The sequence below is a fragment of the Balaenoptera physalus genome (genome assembly GCF_965194825.1).
Source record: "Balaenoptera physalus genome assembly, chromosome: 3".
Taxonomy (NCBI): Eukaryota; Metazoa; Chordata; class Mammalia; order Artiodactyla; family Balaenopteridae; genus Balaenoptera; species Balaenoptera physalus.
Genome location: NC_138890.1, coordinates 62,338,941 through 62,359,147, shown reverse-complemented (window position 1 = coordinate 62,359,147; position 20,207 = coordinate 62,338,941). Strand labels below are relative to the sequence as shown.

Genomic DNA, 20,207 nt, shown 5'->3' with positions numbered 1-20,207 from the left:
ATATCAAGACTGGAGTACCCATGAGGGAGGGGAATAAATAGATATGCTTTAAGCAATAATACCCTACCAAAGCTAAAGCCACTAAATAGGGATAATTCCACTTGATTAGCCTGATCCTCATGCCACCTACCCCTCTTCACCACCTCTTGTTGATTTGAAGGTTTCTTCCTCTGTAATTATTTACTTCCCTGCACAAAAATGGAAACTTATATGCTAAGATGGTCTCCTTGATGAAAAGAGAAAGGAAGCTGTGTAACTGCAAGGAGTAAGGGAAATAAAGAGAGCTAACAATACAGAGCCCTAACTGTAAACACTGCTTGTTTGGTAGTTTCTTAAGTGTTTCAAACTCTTTTAGAATGAAAGTATAAAGTCAAGGAGGCATATGCTATACAGACTCAGAGAACTTGCTAAAGAAACCAAATCGCGTTTTTCCACTTCCCCACCTTCCCAGTGACATAACACCATCATCATGCTCTCCTGCCTTTGCCCAGACACACTCCCTCTCTTGAAACAAACTGCTTGAACCCCACTCCATTCCCCCTCCCATTTGGCAAGAGAAAAAAAAAGGCCTTCAGATGAACAACTATCCAATACAAATCAATTTGGAGCCCATCCATCACTGGTCTTATTTCTGGAGAAGTCTTAGCAGTTAGAATGTCAGTCTTAGAATACTATTTCCCTTTTAGTCCTTTCTTCAACAGGGAAGATCAAAGCCCCCACCGCAAAAAAGAAAATAAGTTTTCTTTATACTTTTTCCCATTTCCCAATTCTTTGCTCTTCCCCCTATATGAGCTTGCTAAAGCTACAGTCAAAGTTCACATCTAAAATAAAGAGGCTTGCAAGAGAAGCTCATGTAATCCCACTCCTTAAATATCACTAAGACATCTGAGATATTGTTTAGATTGTGGACTCTTACTTTGACATGCCAGCATAGGTAGATGGACAGGCAAGCACATCAGATGTCACTGTTTGGCAGCTGATAAAAGTCAGTGGTGCTATAATACTAAGCACAGAGCCACTAGATTAGTCTGTGAGGGAAGGGGATGCCTCTTCCTTCCCTTTAGTAGTAGGTTAAACCGAGCAGGCACTCTCTGGAACTCGGGTAAGTCCCTTCTTTATTCCTGCTTCAGTTTTGGGTTTTGTTTTTGTTTTTTGTCCAAATCAGAACAGTATGTAAAAGGTGATCTTCAGATAAAAAGTTCAAAAGCCACAAGATCATAATGGCATTATACAAAGATTTGAAAAGAATGTGACCTGTTCATTCCACTGAAATTGGAAGGCATTACAGAAAGGGTAGAAGGAAAGATAGTTGTGTGTCATTATTTTTAAATCATCATTTTTCTTTGAAAGGTGACACTTGATCTAACTGTAATTGTGGTAATGTCTTACAGCTTCAAAATATCCTGTTTTTTGTGCAAGTCTGTGCTATATTAGAGATGAGGGGGAAAGTCAAGATTTTTCTAAATAGGAGACTTAATAGTACTTTATTCATAAAATCTTTGAAATTTATTTAACATTATTTGGAATAAAATGATACTGTCATATAATAGAGGCATTATAGAATTGAATTGTTGAACAGTAACTACAAACGTGAAGAAAAACCTTTCAGAGTTACCTGTGTGAACATCTGTGTAAAATTTTGTTGAGACATGAATAAAATGAAATATTTGAAAGAACATATTTTTAATTGAATTTTTTTTAAAGAACAGTAATTGTTAACTATGTAGGCTGATACCAAAATGTACAAGATAGTTGACCTTCTAAAAATATATGTAAAGAAAAATAGGGAATTTTCTGGAAAATATCTACTGGCTATTTGTTAAACAGTTTATTCCTTCCTTGGTATTTGAAATTAATCTGAATGATTTGCCTGCCCAAAAAGGAATTTAAAACCAAACACTGGATTCAATTCTGCAATGGAAAAAATAAACCCATAACTATAAAACTGCTTGCCTTGAAATAGAGTCTTTTTTCTTTTTTTTTTTAGAGTATCTAATTAAAGCCTCCTTCTGGATGTTTTTCTCCAATAATTTAAAGGCCTAATATAGTTAATTACTAAAATACACTCTAGTTGAATGTGCTTGTACTCATAAACTCAAAATTAAGAAATGTATGACTTTTTAAGTGCCTTTTTCAATAGAATCTTTCTCTTGGCTGTTTAGTTGCATTTTTTTTCTTTCCTAAAACTGCTAATTTTAATATAACTCTAAACTACATGCACAACCTGAGGATCAAGTTATTTGGTTTAGAAATTTTGCATTAAAAATGATACTTTCTTCAAGATAGGAAACTGAATAATTATAAGACTATGCTTCAATGATGACAAACAATTCGGTTAATTTTATTAGTTAAAAGTTTGATTTATCATTACCTCTGAGTTGGTTTATATTATATGAAACAAACTAAATGTATTTTGAACTAAATTACTTGATATTTTAAATAAAGACAGAATCACTATTACAGCAATTTATGCCGCTAGTTTTTGTGTGTAAAGTCTATATACAGTCCTGCCCAGATTTACCTTACTAATGGAAGAAATCAGAAGCAAATATAATTCTCTCACTTAGCTATACAGTAGAAACTAACACAACATTGTAAAACAACTATGCCCCAATTAAAAAAAAAAAAAGAAGCAAATATAATTCTTTAAGGTTGATTATAGTGACAAATGATTTATCAAAGGAAAAATGGGGAACTACTCTCGGAAGTCAGGAGTGCCAATGCAGGGCTAAGTAAGAAAAATGGCACCCTTCTTTTCTTGGGAAACTATAGGCTAGCTTCACAGTTGCCTTACTTCCCTTCTGTACATCCTGTTTGCCATTTCAAAAGGAAAAATAATATAGGAACTAAAGCAATTTCAAAATTAGTCTAAAATACATATTAAACATGTAAAAATAATTTAAAGTGAAACTAAATAACTAAGAGACCATAGAGACCAATAACTAGATAATACAATCTAAAAATAACAAAAAATTACAAAGGGCTCTGGAATACTGTCAGTAACATATATTATATACACACACAGAGACACACGAATACAGTCACTCCTTAATATCATCTAGTTTGGTACTATGGTCAATTGGGAATCAAAGGGAGAAAAAGAAGCAGTGAATTATAAGGTAAAACAAAATCCACTCAAGGTTGACAATAGTGAAGAACAGATGTTTGCTCTACTTTGTGAAACTGTAAAAGGGTGAAGGAGCAAATACGGACAGTAATGTTCTTTACAAAAGAAGCACATTGCTCCCCTTGATTCACCACATCATTCATCACAGATCACCAGGGCATGAATTAACTGGAGTATCAGAAGAGCTGTTCATCGGTTTTGATGAGCAAGGGGAAGAATTCAGACTGAATAGAAGCTGACATGTTATATATTTACCTGCTAATAATTTTAAATCATTAACTCTCTGTGGTTAATGAAACTGTAGCCTCTGGGCAAAAGCTAAACATGAAACCATAAAATTATCACACTGAGCAACATCACAGGTTTTCTTTTCATAAATAACCACTTGGCAAACTCAAACTCAAACTCTTCCTACATCTTGAAGCCCCTGGGCGTGCTTTAAGAATCACCCAGAGACAAACACTAATGAATTCTTTTTACTTATTCTCAAGGGGAAAGTCACTTGTGCAAAGACAACAGATAAAGGAATGGGAAGTCTAGAAGCCAGGAAAGTTCCACCTTGAGGTGACTTTGAAAGCACATAAGCTTTAAAAAAACAAGCAAAAAAAAAAAAGCACAGAAACTCTTATTAAAGATCTTAAATAAACAGTACTGTTTTTTATGCAAATACTGTAACTGAATCATCTTCTTCTTTTGAAGGAACAATATTCTTCAAGAGAAGGCCACTCCATCAAAGACACGAGCACAGTATTCCCAGGATCTCAACAACGAGGTGCAGACCAAGGTTGCTTCTGATTCACTGCAACCTTCTATAATTCCAGGCTTGCAGCCCCAGATTCGGGACCCCACCCTTCCAGGAGTAAATCATTATAAGTTGCCTTCAACTTCCATAAACCAGCTAAGCATGTTTAACTACGAACGTCCAAAACACTTCATCCAATCCCAAAACCCATGTGGCTCCAGACTGCAACCTCCTGGACCGGAAACCTCCAGCTACTCTAGCCAGACCAAACAGTCTTCTATTACCATCCAGCCCCGCCAGTGCAAAGAGCAAAGATTTTCTGCCTCCTCAACAGTGAGCTCTCACATCACTATGTCCTCCTCTGCTTTCCCTGCTTCTCCTCAGCAGCTTGCTGGCTCCAACCCAGGCCAAAGGGTAACAGCCACTTATAACCAGTCCCCAGCCAGCTTCCTCAGCTCCATATTACCATCACAGCCTGATTACAATAGCAGTAACATCCCTTCCACTGTGGACTCCAAGTAAGTGAATTTTTAAAATATATATAGAGAGAGAGAGAGACAGACAGATAGAACTGTGTATACCGTGAGCTTGTATCTGGGGGAGAAGGGGAGATAGGTTATGTACGTCATCTTCACTATCTAAAAAGTCTATGTGACATCAGAGTCTCATTCCATATTTCTCCTAGAACACCCTGAACCAGGGTACTGGCAATAAGTCATCTGACCCATTCTCCAGTGTCCAGGTTGAGCTGAACCCAAATCACCTATTACATAACACAATTACTTACCTACTATTTTCCATCTTCAAAAAAAATATTTCTAACATACTCAGGAACAGTGGACTATTCCCCCAGCTCTAAGTTAAGTTCCTCATGCTGTAAATTTAATTGCTCTGGTTCTGAGCTTAGCTGAGGTGAACACCTGTCTGCTCTTCTTCAGATAGGATTTCCTCTCACATAAGCAGAAGCTATTAAGTTTCTTCTCAGTCTTAGTCTTTTCTTCCTATCCATTTTCCCCTCTGATCCTGAACAACCACTTGGCTAAAAAGAAAATATGGGATTCAGACACTGAAGTATATGAATTTTCCCTATGATCAGAAGAAAGGACTGAATAGGTAAAGGCTCATGACCTTAAGGTTTCCTCTGGTAATTAAAACCACACTTTGTTCAAAGCCTTATGCAAGCATGTACTATTTCCACAGCCCTAAAACTGTCCTAGGAGAACCTGATATGAAGAAGGACAAAGTGGTTGTGCTTTTTTTAAAACATCAACTGAATACTTTGTGCTTATGCAAACTTTGGGCTATCAGTTTTCCTATTCCTTGGCTGGCTAGAATATCAGAGAATTAATCAGAGGCATCTGAAAAACTGTGTGATGGAATATATTTTGTTGGTTACAGGCTTATCAACAGATTTGCTGAAATGCTTGCTAATTTCTCTCAGTTTTCTCTAGAGGCTAATTTTTCTAGAGATTCCTATTGTTGGTGACAACTCTGGAAACCTAGGTGAACTCACCAGAGCAATTCAACTTGCAAAGAAACCTTTTCAATATTTTTAAAAATAAAAACCAGGAAAGCCAAAAACATTTGTTAGAATCCTATAGATACTAAGTTGAACCATTTGAAATGGCTGTTAAAAATTTTTGACCGACAAAAAAGGCATTCTCATAGGTTTGGCCTAATGATTTTAAAAGATGCCTTCAAGAATTAAGAGCCCGCTCTTTCTCTTCTATCTCAAATTCCCATTATACCCATTATCACATATTGTAGATTTTTCTTACTTACATTTTACCCATATAATCTTTTTCCATCTAGCTTTCAATTATTTCCAAATTTCCTGTAAAAGCATGTTTAAATCTAAAATAACTCTTTCTCACTAAAATATTCTTCTTAGTAAAGGCTTTAATCCTATTCCAAATTCCTGCCCAGAAAAGAAAGCCACCGAATAAATACTAGTGAGCCTCAACCATGTACCTAGCTCTCCGCACAGAACTAAGAGAGGAAGGAAGGAAAAAATAGAGAGGATAAGAAATAAAGCACAGAAGGACCCCAAACCAGAGATCAAAGATCCAGCTTTAGCTGCTCCATTTTCAGCAACCATAGATAACTCTTTTAATCTTCCCACAGCTACATGATACGAGTTCAGTGTCCAGCTGCACAGGTGGAAAGCTCTGGCCCTTTGAACATTTGTGCACAACTCCCTCATTTTTATGATGGGCTGAAGTTTGCCCTGTCTTCTATAATAATCCCTTGGATTCTGACCTAGAGAAGTTTGAAAGCTTTATTTAGCTTTTCATCAGTAGGAAACCCTTAAGCAAATGTTTTATTCAGTTGATCAAACCACAGACTAGAAATTTAGGGGAACTCTTTAATTTTCACTATTCCTTTCAAAAAGCTTGCTGTGTGACATTCCTCAAGTTTTCCTTACCTGCTCAGTGATTCAGTTTTCTGATCTGTAATAAAAGTAAGGATTTATGTGATTAATGATAGGGGGAAAAAAAAAACCTATAAAACACTGTGCAAGTATAATATTAGTTTCTAATTATGAACAGATATCAAGTCCTAACACTTAAACCATCTAAACTGGTAATAATGCAGGTATTCAGTGAATAAAAAGGTGACTGAGGTTACATATATATCAGTGATTCTCAGGCTTGGTTTTGATAGTCCTTCAGGATTTCTCAGATATATTACATCATATTATGACAGTCTGACAAAAGAATTATTTAATGCTAATTCACTTTACCAAACACATATGACTGGGTTTTTTTAGCTGAAAAAAAAAAAATGGGCTATTCTAACTTCATACAGTTGGAGAAATAGTAGATCTATAAAACCAAAGAAATTTTACCACTTTGACCTGGGAATTCAATCTGAAAACAAAACAAAAACATCTCACTATTTATTTAAACACTTGGTTTGGCTATTTGCTTCACTGAACAAATCAGATACAGACAATCCTGAATATCTGAAATACAAGGAGGGAAAATGTATATAATCAACTTTCAATACAAAGCATATTGAATACAATGGAAAATATTCATTCACTGAACTGATAGTGAGTATTACCTCACTATTTTGCAGGCTTTGTGTTAGTGGATACAAATAATACAACGGTGAGTAATAAAACATCTTTTTTTTCTTCAGTGTATTTACAATCTAGAGATTACTAACCAAGTCCCCAAAGCCTGCAAAAATTAAAACTCTGGCTCCACTCAGAGGAAATACATTTCCACTTAGCTTACAAGTTCTTTTAATGATCCTTGAGAATTTTTGAACAGGAACATGTCAGAGAACAGACCAAGGCTGCCTCATCTGGATATGTGGATTTATTATGATAATGGTAAAATATTCATTGAGGGCAGTGGCCAGTTTTCCCACATTAAATAGATATAAGCTAACACCTTCAGAGCCCTAAATAAACTAGGTAAACTCTGAATAAACCCTGTGAAAAGTGTGAGCTACCTAACAGATCTAAAAATATAGGACTCCCTAAATACCACCCCTGTCCTCTATCAGAATCAGCAGGGGAACACCAGGAGGGGGCAAGGACATCTTAGAAGAAAATTTAGGGTTGGAATTTGAAATAAGGATTTAAATCAAACTCTTCAACTGCCAATCAAATTTGCTTTCTTTTCCCCCAAACTCCTTTTTTTCTCAGTTTACATTTCTTTCTCCTTCCTCCTCTAATCATCCCTTTCTCTAAAAATCACTTATGCAATGCTGAAGAAACTGTTATTACTGCACAAGTTGTTATATCGTGCCATACTTGGATTGTCTAGAATATGAAATTAATAGGAAGTAGAAATTAAAATGTAAACTGTAGACTCCATTCAAAGCAAGAGAATATTCACTAAATACCAGTGGTTATGCTGATAAATGTTTAACAATCAGCTCTGGAGGAAAGAGCCATGATTTGTGGTATTTACCGATTTCCCTGGTGTAGATACTCCCACCACCACCAATTTCAAACTTTCAACATGAGATCACAGTGAGCTGGGAAGAGACACTAAAAATCAGTTCTCTTAAGCCCATATGAGTCAGCTCCAGCACATCACTGCTTACTATCCACCCATAAATCAAACTTAGGAAATTCAGTTGGAATATTGGAAGAGCTCTCAAGCTGCCAGTAACTATTCTTACTCTCACTTCTTTAGGGAAGATCTTCAAGGAAGGACATTCTCATGTCTAATCTAAATTGCTCCTCCTGCTACTTAATTTTCATTTGCCAAGATGAAAAGAAACAAAAACAAAAACAAAAAACAGCTAGTAACCATTCTTATAAAATCCTTCTTGACTGTTATTAGGGCAATTGGTGCTTTAATAACACCAGCAGTACTAAATGGTAAATTCAACCTACCTAAAGGTGACTGACAAAATGATGCCAATTCTATTTTACATACCACACCTTACTTTAAAGATCTTCTTTTTAAAAAATCTTTTTTTCTTTTTAAAGCTATCAACAACCCTCAGTTGGCCAACCTGTAAATGCTAAGCCATCCCAAAATGCAAATGCTAAGCCCACACCAAGGACTCCTGACCATGAAATACAAGGATCAAAAGAAGCTCTGATTCAAGATTTGGAGAGAAAGCTAAAATGCAAGGACAACCTTCTTCATAATGGAAACCAAGTGAGCAAGATGTCTATTTTGTATTAAAAAGAAAAAGCCAATAAAACTATAAAATCTAATCTCAATAAGAAAGTTGTTTCTGTCTCACAGATCTATGTCCATATAATCAGCAAGGGAGAGGAGTATCTAAAAACAGGGACTATCTGGATCCTATTCTGTATTTCTCTGCATGAAATCCCCTCTAGGAGTTCAGTAGTAAAAGAATGAAGCAAATGAAAAAAAAAAAAAAAACAATCTGAATGATTCAATTTTGTTTTAAGCATTACCATAAAAAATATGTCTGATGACCAAAAAACTAATGGGAAATGCTGTCAACCTGACTTCTTCATGTACTTTGGTATATAGTATTCATGGAAAAATAGCTATAATTCTTATTATGCACATTGTATTAGTCACTGATCTCTGAAACAGTACTACTATATGCCTTTAATCCAAATACATTTAACATACGAGTTGCACTGCTCTTAACCAGAAGTTAGTAAATCAAATATAGTGCTCACTTAATAAAAGTTATTTCTGAATCTGAGGACATATGGTACTATATTCAAAGACAGAGCCAACATGCAGAACAAGGAGGAAGACAAAGAATTTCCCTTTATTGGGGAGAGAGAGCCTTATTTAAGGGTGATTATGCTTGCCTTTACTAGGAGAAGAAAGAAAACAGAGATGAATATTCCAGATGAGGGAAGTGGCACTAGAACGAAAGGAAAATGCTTTGAATGAAAGAAAATGTTTTTTTAAAAACACAGTATCTATCATTCAAAGGCATAACTATACTTCTTTGGTATAATTCTTGGTGGTTTTAAGGTAAAGCTTTACAAATAACTTTTATTAAATCTCATTACTATCTCCTTTATCATTTATTTCTTTAAAGAGGCTAACATATGAGGAGAAGATGGCTCGCAGATTGCTAGGACCACAGAATGCAGCTGCTGTGTTTCAAGCTCAAAATGACAGTGAGGCACAAGATCCAGCACAGGTAAATTAAAATAATCTTTATCTAACTGGAGCACTTTTCTTTTGTGTGATTTTTAAATGTCTGCTTTTCTAAATGCTTATAAATAGCATTTGAAGCAAAAGTCAATTACTTCCATACTCCATTACGTATAAAAAGTAGAGGCCATGATGGGTTGAATATATACACAAAAATATTTAATTTTACCCCATTTTCTGGTGGTTCTAATATCTGCATATGAAATTTTATAAAGTCAAAGCACCAGAAGACTAATGGTGTCACTTTTCATCTGGACATTTAGGGGTCAGTTAAACCTAGGACTCTCCCTACAATATCTACATGGACAGAAAATTTATGAGTTGTAAATCTTTCACAGGACAAAAGTTAAAACTCTAAACCAAAGTAATTATAACCTTTTCTCATAAGCTGTTTATCATTTCAATGTTTTAAAATAAACTCATGTACTAATGAAACATCCAATTCCTTTTGTCATGTTCCTGTATCTTAAAATGATTCTTATTAAAAACAAATCAAAATAAACAACAAAAACCTTATGAGTAATGGCTCCAGGATTAACAACAGCATCCTTTCCAAGGGATTAACTTTATGCAGAACATAAAGTGAATATCCCACAGGCTTGTTCCTGATCAACTTCATTTTAACAAGTTAACCTCAAAGAGAAGTGTACAGCTGGAGAGGCAAAATGAACTGCTATTGTGCTTTCTATCTTCCTTCTGTAGTTACCTCTCATTCCTTCCTAAAAAGTCCACAAGAAACTGGAAGCCAAACCGAGCATTCAAGAATTCCAACCTTCTACAGTATAGGAAGATGAAAATAAGACTTTTGTTTCTGTTAAATGTGACTAGATCTACTGAAAAGGATAGAGCAGGGTCTCGCACAGCAAGTAACTAGAACCTGAGAACAGAATTTAAATCTCTTTTGGCTACTGAAGAGTTCACACACTCATTTATTCAACTAATTTATATGAAGTACCTGCTGTGTGTTGGGCTCTGGAGTTGGTACAGGAGATTACAGCAAGAATAAGACACAAATATATCTCTATTAGAAGAAATAACCCAAAGTAACATTAGATTGATGATGGTTTATGTTATAAATTCACAGTGTATGATTTCAAGGTCAAGGGTGTATTGTTTTTCTCATTCATTCTTTCAAAACTTTAAAATGAAGGTGAAGGTACCAAGAAAAGAGATAGCAGCAAAACGTATTATGAAATCAGAAAAGAAAAATCTTAACGTTTTTTGGTACACTTCAAACAGTCTACTTAAATAATACAAAATGTCATCAAATTACATATAACTGAAATATCACACCTATGAATATGAATACATACATGTTCAAACCACTACAGGAAAAAGTCAAAAACTTAATTTAGATATTATGAGTTTAAGTGGATTATTCTTATTTTTTACCAAAAAATTCATTGATCTTTTGACATTTGGCTTAGAGAAACTCAAAGCCTAGCCAAAAATTATTACAGAGTTGTAAGAATTTTGTTTTAGAATGACAAAATACATTAAAGTTCATCCCAAAATAAATTATTTGTACTGATCTGCTATGTTGTTTTTCATATATTTGGGTAAGGACTATATCTTCTACTTCTTTGTATCTCTCACTATACCAAGCACAATGAAATATATGGAATATGCACTAAATATTTAATCAGTTAATTCTATTATAAATTCATCAATTCCTGATTTTATCCTCAAATATGAATAATTTTCTGGTGCTCAGATATAAATTCTAAAAGATGGTTGCTTAAATTAAATACACCTTTATTAGGCAGGAAGTAAGTAATGTTGTTTTTCAAAGGCTTTTCATAACTCTACACATAGCTTCCACAGTGTCCATCAGGATTTTGTGCCATGAGCTAAAAAGAAAAGTATTTTCCAGTCTAATATGTGTTTACTGCTGTTGGTGCCACTTATGAGCAGTAGGCATAATACCCTGTATCTACTGCCAACACAAATGACTTCATGACTATTCCTGTTTTACCAAAGGACAATCTGTACTATGTGCTCCCATTTCAAATACACCAGGGGGACTCATCATCCTTTGTCATAAAATCATCATCTAAAAAACAAACCACCATCAATTCAAAGTCTAGTTAATTTTCATAAATCATATCTATTGAATAGTCTCAATTCTGGGGATTTCTTGCTAGAGTATTAGAAGGTTAGTGCACTATATTTTAAACGCTTAACAGCTAAATATATAGAACTATCCATGACAGTACAAATACAGCCACAACAGAAATGTTCCTTTCAACTACGACTACTAAATTCTGCTTCATTTCAAGCTAACAACAGCATGTTAACATTATCACTTTGTTTTAATTTCAAGCAGCACAATTCAGAACATGCACGACTGCAAGTTCCTACATCACAAGTAAGGTAAAAAAAATTTTTTTTAATTTTAAAGAAACATACATTTTGCTACCTAAAATGTTTTCAGCTTAAAAAAAATGTAGTATTTACAAAGCCCTCAAGCTTCTTACATACTTTTTATACAAAGCAATGTGACCAGAGGGGATAGCAGGTTGGAAGGGATAAATTAGGAGTTTGGGATTAACAGATACACATTACTATGTATAAAATAGATAAACAACAAGGACCTACCATATAGCACAGGGAACTATTTTCAATGTCTTGTAATAACCTATAATGGAAAAGAATCTGAAGAATCGATATATATATATGTTATATATATATATATAACTGAATCACTTTACTGTACATCTGAAGCTAACACAACATTGTAAATTAACTATACTGCAATAAAAAAATATGGTTATAAAAAAAGAAAATAATGTTTATACTGCTTTAGAACCAATTGAAAAAAACAATGTGCATTTTCTAATGTCAAAGATGACAATAAAAATTTTTATCTGTTAATTATCACAACTATCTCAGAGGAAATTTTTTTTAATGTTTTGGTGAAATAAGCCAGGACCATGTTTCCATGCTAAACAACTTTTTCATAACAATGGAAACCTGATGCTAATTATACAATCTTTGCATGTGACTAGAATTGTCCATGGGGTACTCTGCATTTTAATAGATCAGTTTCTTCATCAATTCATGGCACTGAAAAAAGAAAGATGTATAATTTGTACCAGATGTTTCTAAATTGCTACCACTTCTAATAGTCATCAAATATGCCACAGCTAAATACAGCTCTGCAGCCTCTCTCCATTGTTACTACACTATCAGATCAAACAGCATAGACTCTAGGGTTTCAAATTTGATGGCTAAACTATATTTGCATGAAAGGAAGAGCAATGACGACTCTTCTGCATAGTGATTATTAAAATATTTTTGTAGAAGTAGATCATCTTCAAGGGGAGATGTGAATGATCAGGATGCAATCCAGGAGAAATTTTACCCGCCTCGTTTCATTCAAGTGCCAGAGAACATGTCAATTGAAGAAGGAAGATTCTGCAGAATGGACTTCAAAGTAAGAGAAAAGTTCAAAAATACTGGAGAAAAATTAACAATGGGATACTAAGTTTTGAAAAATGTCCTCCTCCTCTTCATAGCTTTCTACACAGCTTGACAAGAAGTATGTATAGTGGATAAGAACACAAACTCTGGAGCTAAATTTACCTGGGTTAGAATCCTGGCCCTGCCACTTTACAGCTGTGTAACCTGAGACAAGTCACTTAACAACTCTATGCTTTTGTTTCTTTGGGAATAACAAATGTATCTACCTCATAAAGCTGTTTGAGGATTAACTAAGTAAACAGGTATAAGGTACTCACAATAGTGCCTACCACCTAATACTCTATATAAATGAAGCTTTCATAGCAATAGGATTTCTAAAGTAGAATGCCTCTTTAAGAAATTCAAGTCACCCTGCTCTCTCTTGGCCTAGAAGAATTCCTCAGGTTAAAATAACTTATTAGAAAGGCCTACATTTTTATTATCCTCATTTTGGAGAACTTTTTCTTATAAATGTTTTTTCAGATTCCTTATGAATGAAAGTCAGTGTATGGATTTAATTGTCAAGGCTTATACGAAAAACTTAACAAAATGCCATTTATACACCAGCACTACAGCTCAAGAATACTCAGTTTTGGAAAGGTTATTTGGAAAGGTTATCAGCAAGTCTCATATATATGGGCCTCTGGGACTTCATTCACACTTGCCATTAGCCAGAAAAGCCATATGACTTCCATATTCCTTGTGGAGACCAATATAAAATAACTTAACGTCCTTAATATAGTAATTAAGAGATTTTAACGAGCCTGGGGTTGTTTATGAAACAGCTAGACGTGTTTTGAGATAGTATGAAAATACTGTATTAATTTCAAGGGTTATAGTTTTTACTATTTTGTTCAAAATTATTGAAAGAAAATATCTTTTAAGCTCTTGTTTTGCATTTTCAATCACAAACGCATTCAGATACTGAATTGTTAAAATTCATAAATGGACAAATGGGTCCCAGTGATCTATAATTTAAAATTCTATCATCTCCTTGTGTTTCCATTTCTAGGTTAGTGGACTACCAGCTCCTGATGTGTCATGGTATCTAAATGGACGACCAGTTCAATCAGATGATTTTCACAAAATGATAGTGTCTGAAAAGGGTTTTCATTCACTCATCTTTGAAGTGGTCAGAGCTTCAGATGCAGGGGCTTATACATGTGTTGCCAAGAATAGAGCAGGAGAAGCCACCTTTACTGTGCAGCTGGACGTCCTGGGTAAGCTTTCAAAGAGATCCTACAGAGCTCCTTAAAATTTTGTAGAATCAAAAAAGAAAGTGTTAAAGAAGAAAAACCCCAAGGACTTTATATTTAAGGTTAATGTCTATACTATAAACCCAGTAGAACACCAATTTTTATGTAAAAGCCACAGTGGGCAGGGGTTGGTGTTCTTGAGGGAAACTCAGTGAAACTAGAATGACAGATCTACCACTAAAGCTTTTCTGGAAGAGAAATAAAGGTAAAATATCAGACAGACCAAAGAAGGTAGTATATTCTAGATATATTTCTAGATGTACAGTATTTGTAGATATGATTAAAGGGTCTTAAATGAAAATTTTTAGTCTAATAATTTATCTGGTCTACAGTCTAAAATAATCAATCTGACTCACATTTTCACAGAATTGTTATAATCACACATAGTTTAAAATTGAAGAGTAAATGTCAACTTTTAGCCTTAGACTATGCACTCTTTACCAGGAAACTAGTCTCTAATTATGACAATAAAAACATGCTTACTTGCTTTAGAAAACAAGTATGGTAAAACTCATATCTCAAATTTGTCTTTAGTAGGGCAGTTCTCATAAAACTAATCTCCTGTTTTAAAATATTACAATTCAAGTGCTCTAAATGTATCACATTTGCAATGACTTAAGCCACAATATACTGCATAAGTGATATTTTGCTATAATTCACTGCTTATTATATAAAAACTTGATCAAGTTCAAGGATGGGCAATCCTGAGTTTGTATTCTACCCAGATGAATGAACAATCTTTAAGATTATTCTATGATATAATAAGGGCCCTCAGACTAAGGGAAAAACTAGTGATCTGGGAATTTATACACACACACACACAAAATCCAAGTGATTAAGCTTAGGGCAAATCCTTTCTGTGCCAATAGCTCCAAAAATACTACAATGTTAGAGCTGAAAAAGACTTTGGCAGGCATCCGTCCAATCTCCTCGTTACTCCTTCAGAAAAGTTAGAGTTATAGTATTATAGTATCAGTTCCTGTTTTCCCTCAGGTATTTGAAGAAAACTAAAGACATAATAATTATTGGCATTTGTATATTATTTTATAGTTTACAAAGTGCGTCTTCATTCATTATCGCAATTGATCCTCACAATAATTTTGTGCTTTGGTGGGCACAGCAGTAACTATTTCTTGGGTGTCATTTTACAACAGATAAAATTTAGCCTCAGAGAAACTAAACAAAATTTTCCCCAATGTGGCATGGCTGGTGGGGCAAACAGAATTTGAACCCAAGTTGCTGGTACTCTTTCCACCACTCATGCTGCCTCCCTATAGCTGAGATGATCTCAACTTGACTTAAATTCTTCCAATGAAACATGATTATAAATTCAACACATCATTACATTACTGTTTTAGAACTATAAATAGTATACAATATACAACAGTATTGCATATTATTTTAACTAAAGCTGAAACATAAAGCTTCCAATCCTGTCGTTAGTACTTTTTTAAACTTTTATATCAGCATACAAACTTCATAATACTTTGGTTTGACTTAATATTTCTTATAATATTTCAAATACGTGATTTTTTTATTAATATGTAGCAAAAGAACATAGAAGAGCACCAATGTTCATCTACAAACCACAGAGTAAAAAAGTTTTTGAGGGAGACTCAGTGAAGCTAGAATGCCAAATCTCGGCTATACCGCCACCAAAGCTTTTCTGGAAAAGAAATAATGAAATGGTACAATTCAACACTGATCGAATAAGGTAGGATAAGTATTTCTAGACTTAACTATACTGTACTTGGGTGAATCCAGTTATACTTTGAAATGTATTATAAATGGCATGCATCTGTGACCTCAATTTGTCTAATTTTAAAAACATATAGATGAAATTAACACAATATTGTAAATCAACTATACTTCAACTTTTAAAATATATATATATAGAAATATAATAAGCCTTATTAAGCCAGATTCCACTAATCAGAAATTTAAGGGATAAAGTAGGCTAGGATTTACCTTTTTACTAACAATAGAAGAAGATGGCTCAAGGAAATAGATGATACAAACAAGACTGGGGGGATGTTTAATTCAAAAAAACCCATAGCTATTTGGCAGTGACTAGCTACAGACTCAGAATTTCCAAATGCTTTTTTTCTTCCTATTAGTCTGACTCTGTAGGTCACAGGCATCATAAATAAATTCTCACAGGAAGATTAATTCCTTTACTTTCAATTTTTGTTTCTTTCCAGTTTATATCATGATAACTCTGGAAGAGTTACTTTACTGATAAAAGATGTAAACAAGAAAGACGCTGGGTGGTATACTGTGTCTGCAGTTAATGAAGCTGGAGTGACCACATGTAACACGAGATTAGATGTTACAGGTATCTCACGCTGTTATACAGTGCTATGTCAAGTGCTATAAAGAACTTAACTGGAAAGATTTAATAAGAAACATAAATTCCAGCATAGCATAAATTCTGAAGGATTCTCCCCATACATAATCAGTTTTGATTTTTTTTTCTCCCCCTGTCCGATAATGACTACCTAGTGCAACCCATTTGTTTACAACAAGTTTTCTAAATTAACGTTTATTTGATCCATTTCAGCCCGTCCAAACCAAACTCCTCCAGCTCCTAAGCAGTTACGTGTCCGACCAACTTTCAGCAAATATTTAGCACTTAACGGGAAAGGTTTGGATGTGAAACAAGCTTTTAACCCTGAAGGAGAGTTTCAGCGTCTGGCAGCTCAATCTGGACTCTATGAAAGTGAAGAACTTTAATAACTCTACCAACATTAGAAAACACAACAACTACACTATTAGCAATATATTCAATTAAATTTTTGAAATAAATCCATAGCTGTATTAACAGATTATGGTTTTAATTAGGTAATACAACTAATATATATTTATAATGCGTTTATCCTTTGACTCTTGCACATTCTGTTTACCTCTCTGGTTTGTGAAGCCTACAGAAAATCTGGGTTTGTAATTGTAGATGAAGATCTTAAAAAATGTGGGATTTTAATATTTAAGTCATACACATTTTACAACTACAGGTTATAAATGAATATCAACGTTTTAAACACATTTAATGCGTAATAAGATTTACTGGTACTGCTTTCTAAATACTGTTTTACCCGTTTTCTCTGATAGGAATACTAACATGGTATAGATTATCTGAGTGTTCCTTAGTTTTATGTCAAAAGAGAATAAAATTTCAAATATTTAAAACAGACTGTCTCCTCTTCACAAAAGTCTAGATCTTTAAGATAAAACTGCTGGTTTGTATCTATTAAGCGACACACAGCAAAACCTATGAATAACAAGTTCCAAGAGACCAACAATATTATACTCTAGAACAGCTTGTCTTGGTGAAGCTCACTTACAGCTAATTCCTCCAGAGAGGGAACTAGACTTTTTATGGTTTGCACTTCGAAGGCAACCAGAATAACTTAAACCATGACAGAATCTCTCCTGAAATTGTGATTTTGTTTTAACCAAATAGGTTTCTAATTCTTCAAGATCTTTGAGTCTATTGAGCTCAATGGATTAAGAACAGACTGCAGAGTCATCTACCTAATTCTTATATTTAATGTAAATCTGAATACCTATATTTTGGGCTTTTTTCATCCTACATTTCTAGTTCAGATAACCTACTACTTTAGAAAACAATTTTGCCAGCTTCTGAGGGTCCAAGTACAGGAAAGGGCAAATCCTTGTATTAAACTATGCTTAAGCTAGGCCAGTAGCCCTTTCTTCTTCTCAGGTCTCATCTCCACTGGCTGCTGGCCTTTTGCTAGACCTCTCCTATTCCTTTTATCATTGGTAGTCTTTGACCCTCGCTGCTATGTGGCCTAGTTTTCCTTTTTACCTAACATGAAACAGCATTTATCAACATCACCCTACATCTCTTTCGGAGAAATAACAAAAGTGGCTTTATTTTTTACTTTCAAAACAGCTTGACGGGTTTCTTAGCTGGCTGCCCTGGGGCTTTCCACTGAATTCCTTTTTATTTTCCTTTTTACCAACCTGAGAATCCCCGCCCCCCCCCCCAACCTCTCATATTCTGGCGGGCTTATGGATGCCTTAATTTACAACCAAATTTGGCCTTTTCTATAGCTGGTTTACGAACCTTCTCACTTTTGCAAAGCTGCTGGGTCAGATGTGAGTCTGGGCTCCCAAAGACTACTGTTTTGACCTACGCTATTACATTATCACTGCAGAACTTTTTTTTTTTTTTTTTAATCTATTTCAACGTTCTCTTAAGCCATATTGGGTGGAAAAAGGGGTGGAAGCTATTTCTAGCAATAGCTCTCGATTACTAATAATCAGTGTCTGCAAGCTGCAGCGGCGGAGTGGGGCCTTGGTTACAAATTCGGGCTTTGGCGTCGAGCAAACCTTGCCCCAGCGGGCCTTTGGTAAGTAATTTATTCTCCTCAGTCTCTTCAGGTCTAAAACGAGGACAAAACACATACCTTTCAGGAAGGGGCGGTGTGAAGACTAAACAAGCCAAAAGATGTTAAAGAGTCAAGAATGGGTAGCCCATTATAATTAATTACTACGATTTTTATGATTAACCTCAGGCGTAAAGCCAGGTTTGCCCTAGAAGTCGGTCCTCCGCAGGAGACAAACACCACCATACGCCGGCCCGCCTCACGCAAAGCCTTTTCGTGAAGGCCTCGGTGCGCACGCGCGCTGGCATCTTCCAGCGCCGCTTGCTCCCGTCGTGGAGCCTGTGGGCTCGCGCAGGCGCATGAGCTAGGCGCGCACCGTATGAGTATCGCGCAGGCGCCGCCAGCCTGGCAGGCGAACGGGCATCGTCGTCCAAGTTTGCCATGGCTGAGGCGTCCCGGTGGCATCTAGGTGGTGAGGGGTGCCTCTAGGGAGTGGGTGGGGCAGAGCGGAAAGGGCAATTGCAAATATCCTGCAAGGAAGTCTGTAGCCCCACATGTATTCACGTGAGAGATGACCTCCAGAACGGTTAGCCGTTGCAGCCTCCGCTTGAGAAGCGGAGAGGGACTGTGGACCCATTTCACAGACAGGAAAAGTGAAGCCCTGAGGGAACATCTCGCCCCTTGCCGGAAGCCGGAGCTGGGCACTGCCACTTGCTGTATAGTGGCCTTCTCTAGGCCGGCCTTAGAAGGCCTTTGTTGCTCTAGGGAGTAGTGGCCTTGGCAGAACCCCAGGCTGAGTCCTTTTCCCCCCTCCAGCAGGAGCCAGCCATCCCAAGAAGCAGAGTTGACAGGTGGAGAAAACGATTAGGGACAGAGGAGGGGGTTTTGTTTGTTTTGTATTTTGCTTTTTCAGTTTAAAACAAGACTGGTGAGGAAACATCTGGGTTATAAAATTCATTATATACGGTCATAAAATGATTGCCCACTATCACCATGGGAAAATGTTAGTAATTAGTCCTTCTTCATAAAAGTGAGAGTAAAAACATAACCAGAAGCCATTGGAGCTTTCCTTCACACAGTGTAAACAGCTAAAAGCGCCTGTGTTTTTCCATCCCTATTATTTATATATATTATAAATTAAGGGAAGTTTTTGTTTTATATCTCACAGGAACTCCAAAACATAAGCTGCATTACAGAAAGGAAGTAGAAATGAGAACCACACTTCAGGAGTTCTTACTCTACCTTATTTTTTTAATAAACTTATGTATATGTAAGTACACAGATGTAGATGAAGACACTGTTTGAACTAAGAAATTTTGTGCAGATGAAAAACAAAACATACGGATTTTATAAAACCATAGGCTTTCAGACTACTGAAACCTCTCAAAAAATAGTGACACATTTTAAACATCTTAAATTCATTTAGGTTGACATTATTTCCAATTCTTAAGGGGCACAACTTTAGGTCACAGAAGTAATAAAAAGCTTTCATAGTCAACACTGATTGAATTAATTATTCCTTTCTGTTGGCAGTTCTGTCTTGAATATAATTATTCCCTTGAGTTGCCAATTCTTGATTTCTTTTAGAGCGATACAGATACATTAGCTTTGCTCTAGTTTCATAGGTCAAACTACAAATGAGGCCTAAGA

The 20,207-nt window shown here is 35.5% G+C and overlaps 2 protein-coding genes across 5 annotated transcripts in view; both read left to right on the top strand.

Annotated features, from left to right (window-relative positions):
• The first annotated feature begins 954 nt into the window (after positions 1 to 954).
• On the top strand, positions 955 to 17,396 carry MYOT (myotilin). 3 transcript variants are annotated; one of them, XM_082454621.1, is made up of 10 exons: positions 955 to 1,102; positions 3,827 to 4,387; positions 8,323 to 8,497; positions 9,372 to 9,476; positions 11,817 to 11,863; positions 12,794 to 12,926; positions 13,965 to 14,172; positions 15,757 to 15,922; positions 16,410 to 16,543; positions 16,769 to 17,396. In XM_082454621.1, the coding sequence occupies exons 2-10, from the start codon at positions 4,032 to 4,034 to the stop codon at positions 16,939 to 16,941; spliced, it is 1,497 nt and encodes a 498-aa protein (XP_082310747.1). In that variant the 5' UTR covers positions 955 to 1,102; positions 3,827 to 4,031; the 3' UTR covers positions 16,942 to 17,396. The 3 variants fall into 3 exon arrangements, with proteins under 3 accessions (XP_082310747.1, XP_082310746.1, XP_082310748.1); XM_082454620.1 differs by having other exon boundaries at positions 11,814 to 11,863; XM_082454622.1 differs by lacking the exon at positions 16,410 to 16,543 and having other exon boundaries at positions 11,814 to 11,863; positions 16,769 to 16,944.
• Positions 17,397 to 17,544: 148 nt separating this feature from the next.
• PKD2L2 (polycystin 2 like 2, transient receptor potential cation channel) overlaps positions 17,545 to 20,207 on the top strand; it is a 40,376-nt gene continuing 37,713 nt past the window's right edge. For both annotated transcript variants that reach the window (XM_082454610.1, XM_082454609.1), the window contains exon 1: positions 17,545 to 19,827. In XM_082454610.1, the coding sequence (XP_082310736.1) occupies positions 19,767 to 19,827 (61 nt within the window). In that variant the 5' untranslated portion in view covers positions 17,545 to 19,766. The remainder of the gene's footprint in view (positions 19,828 to 20,207) is intronic.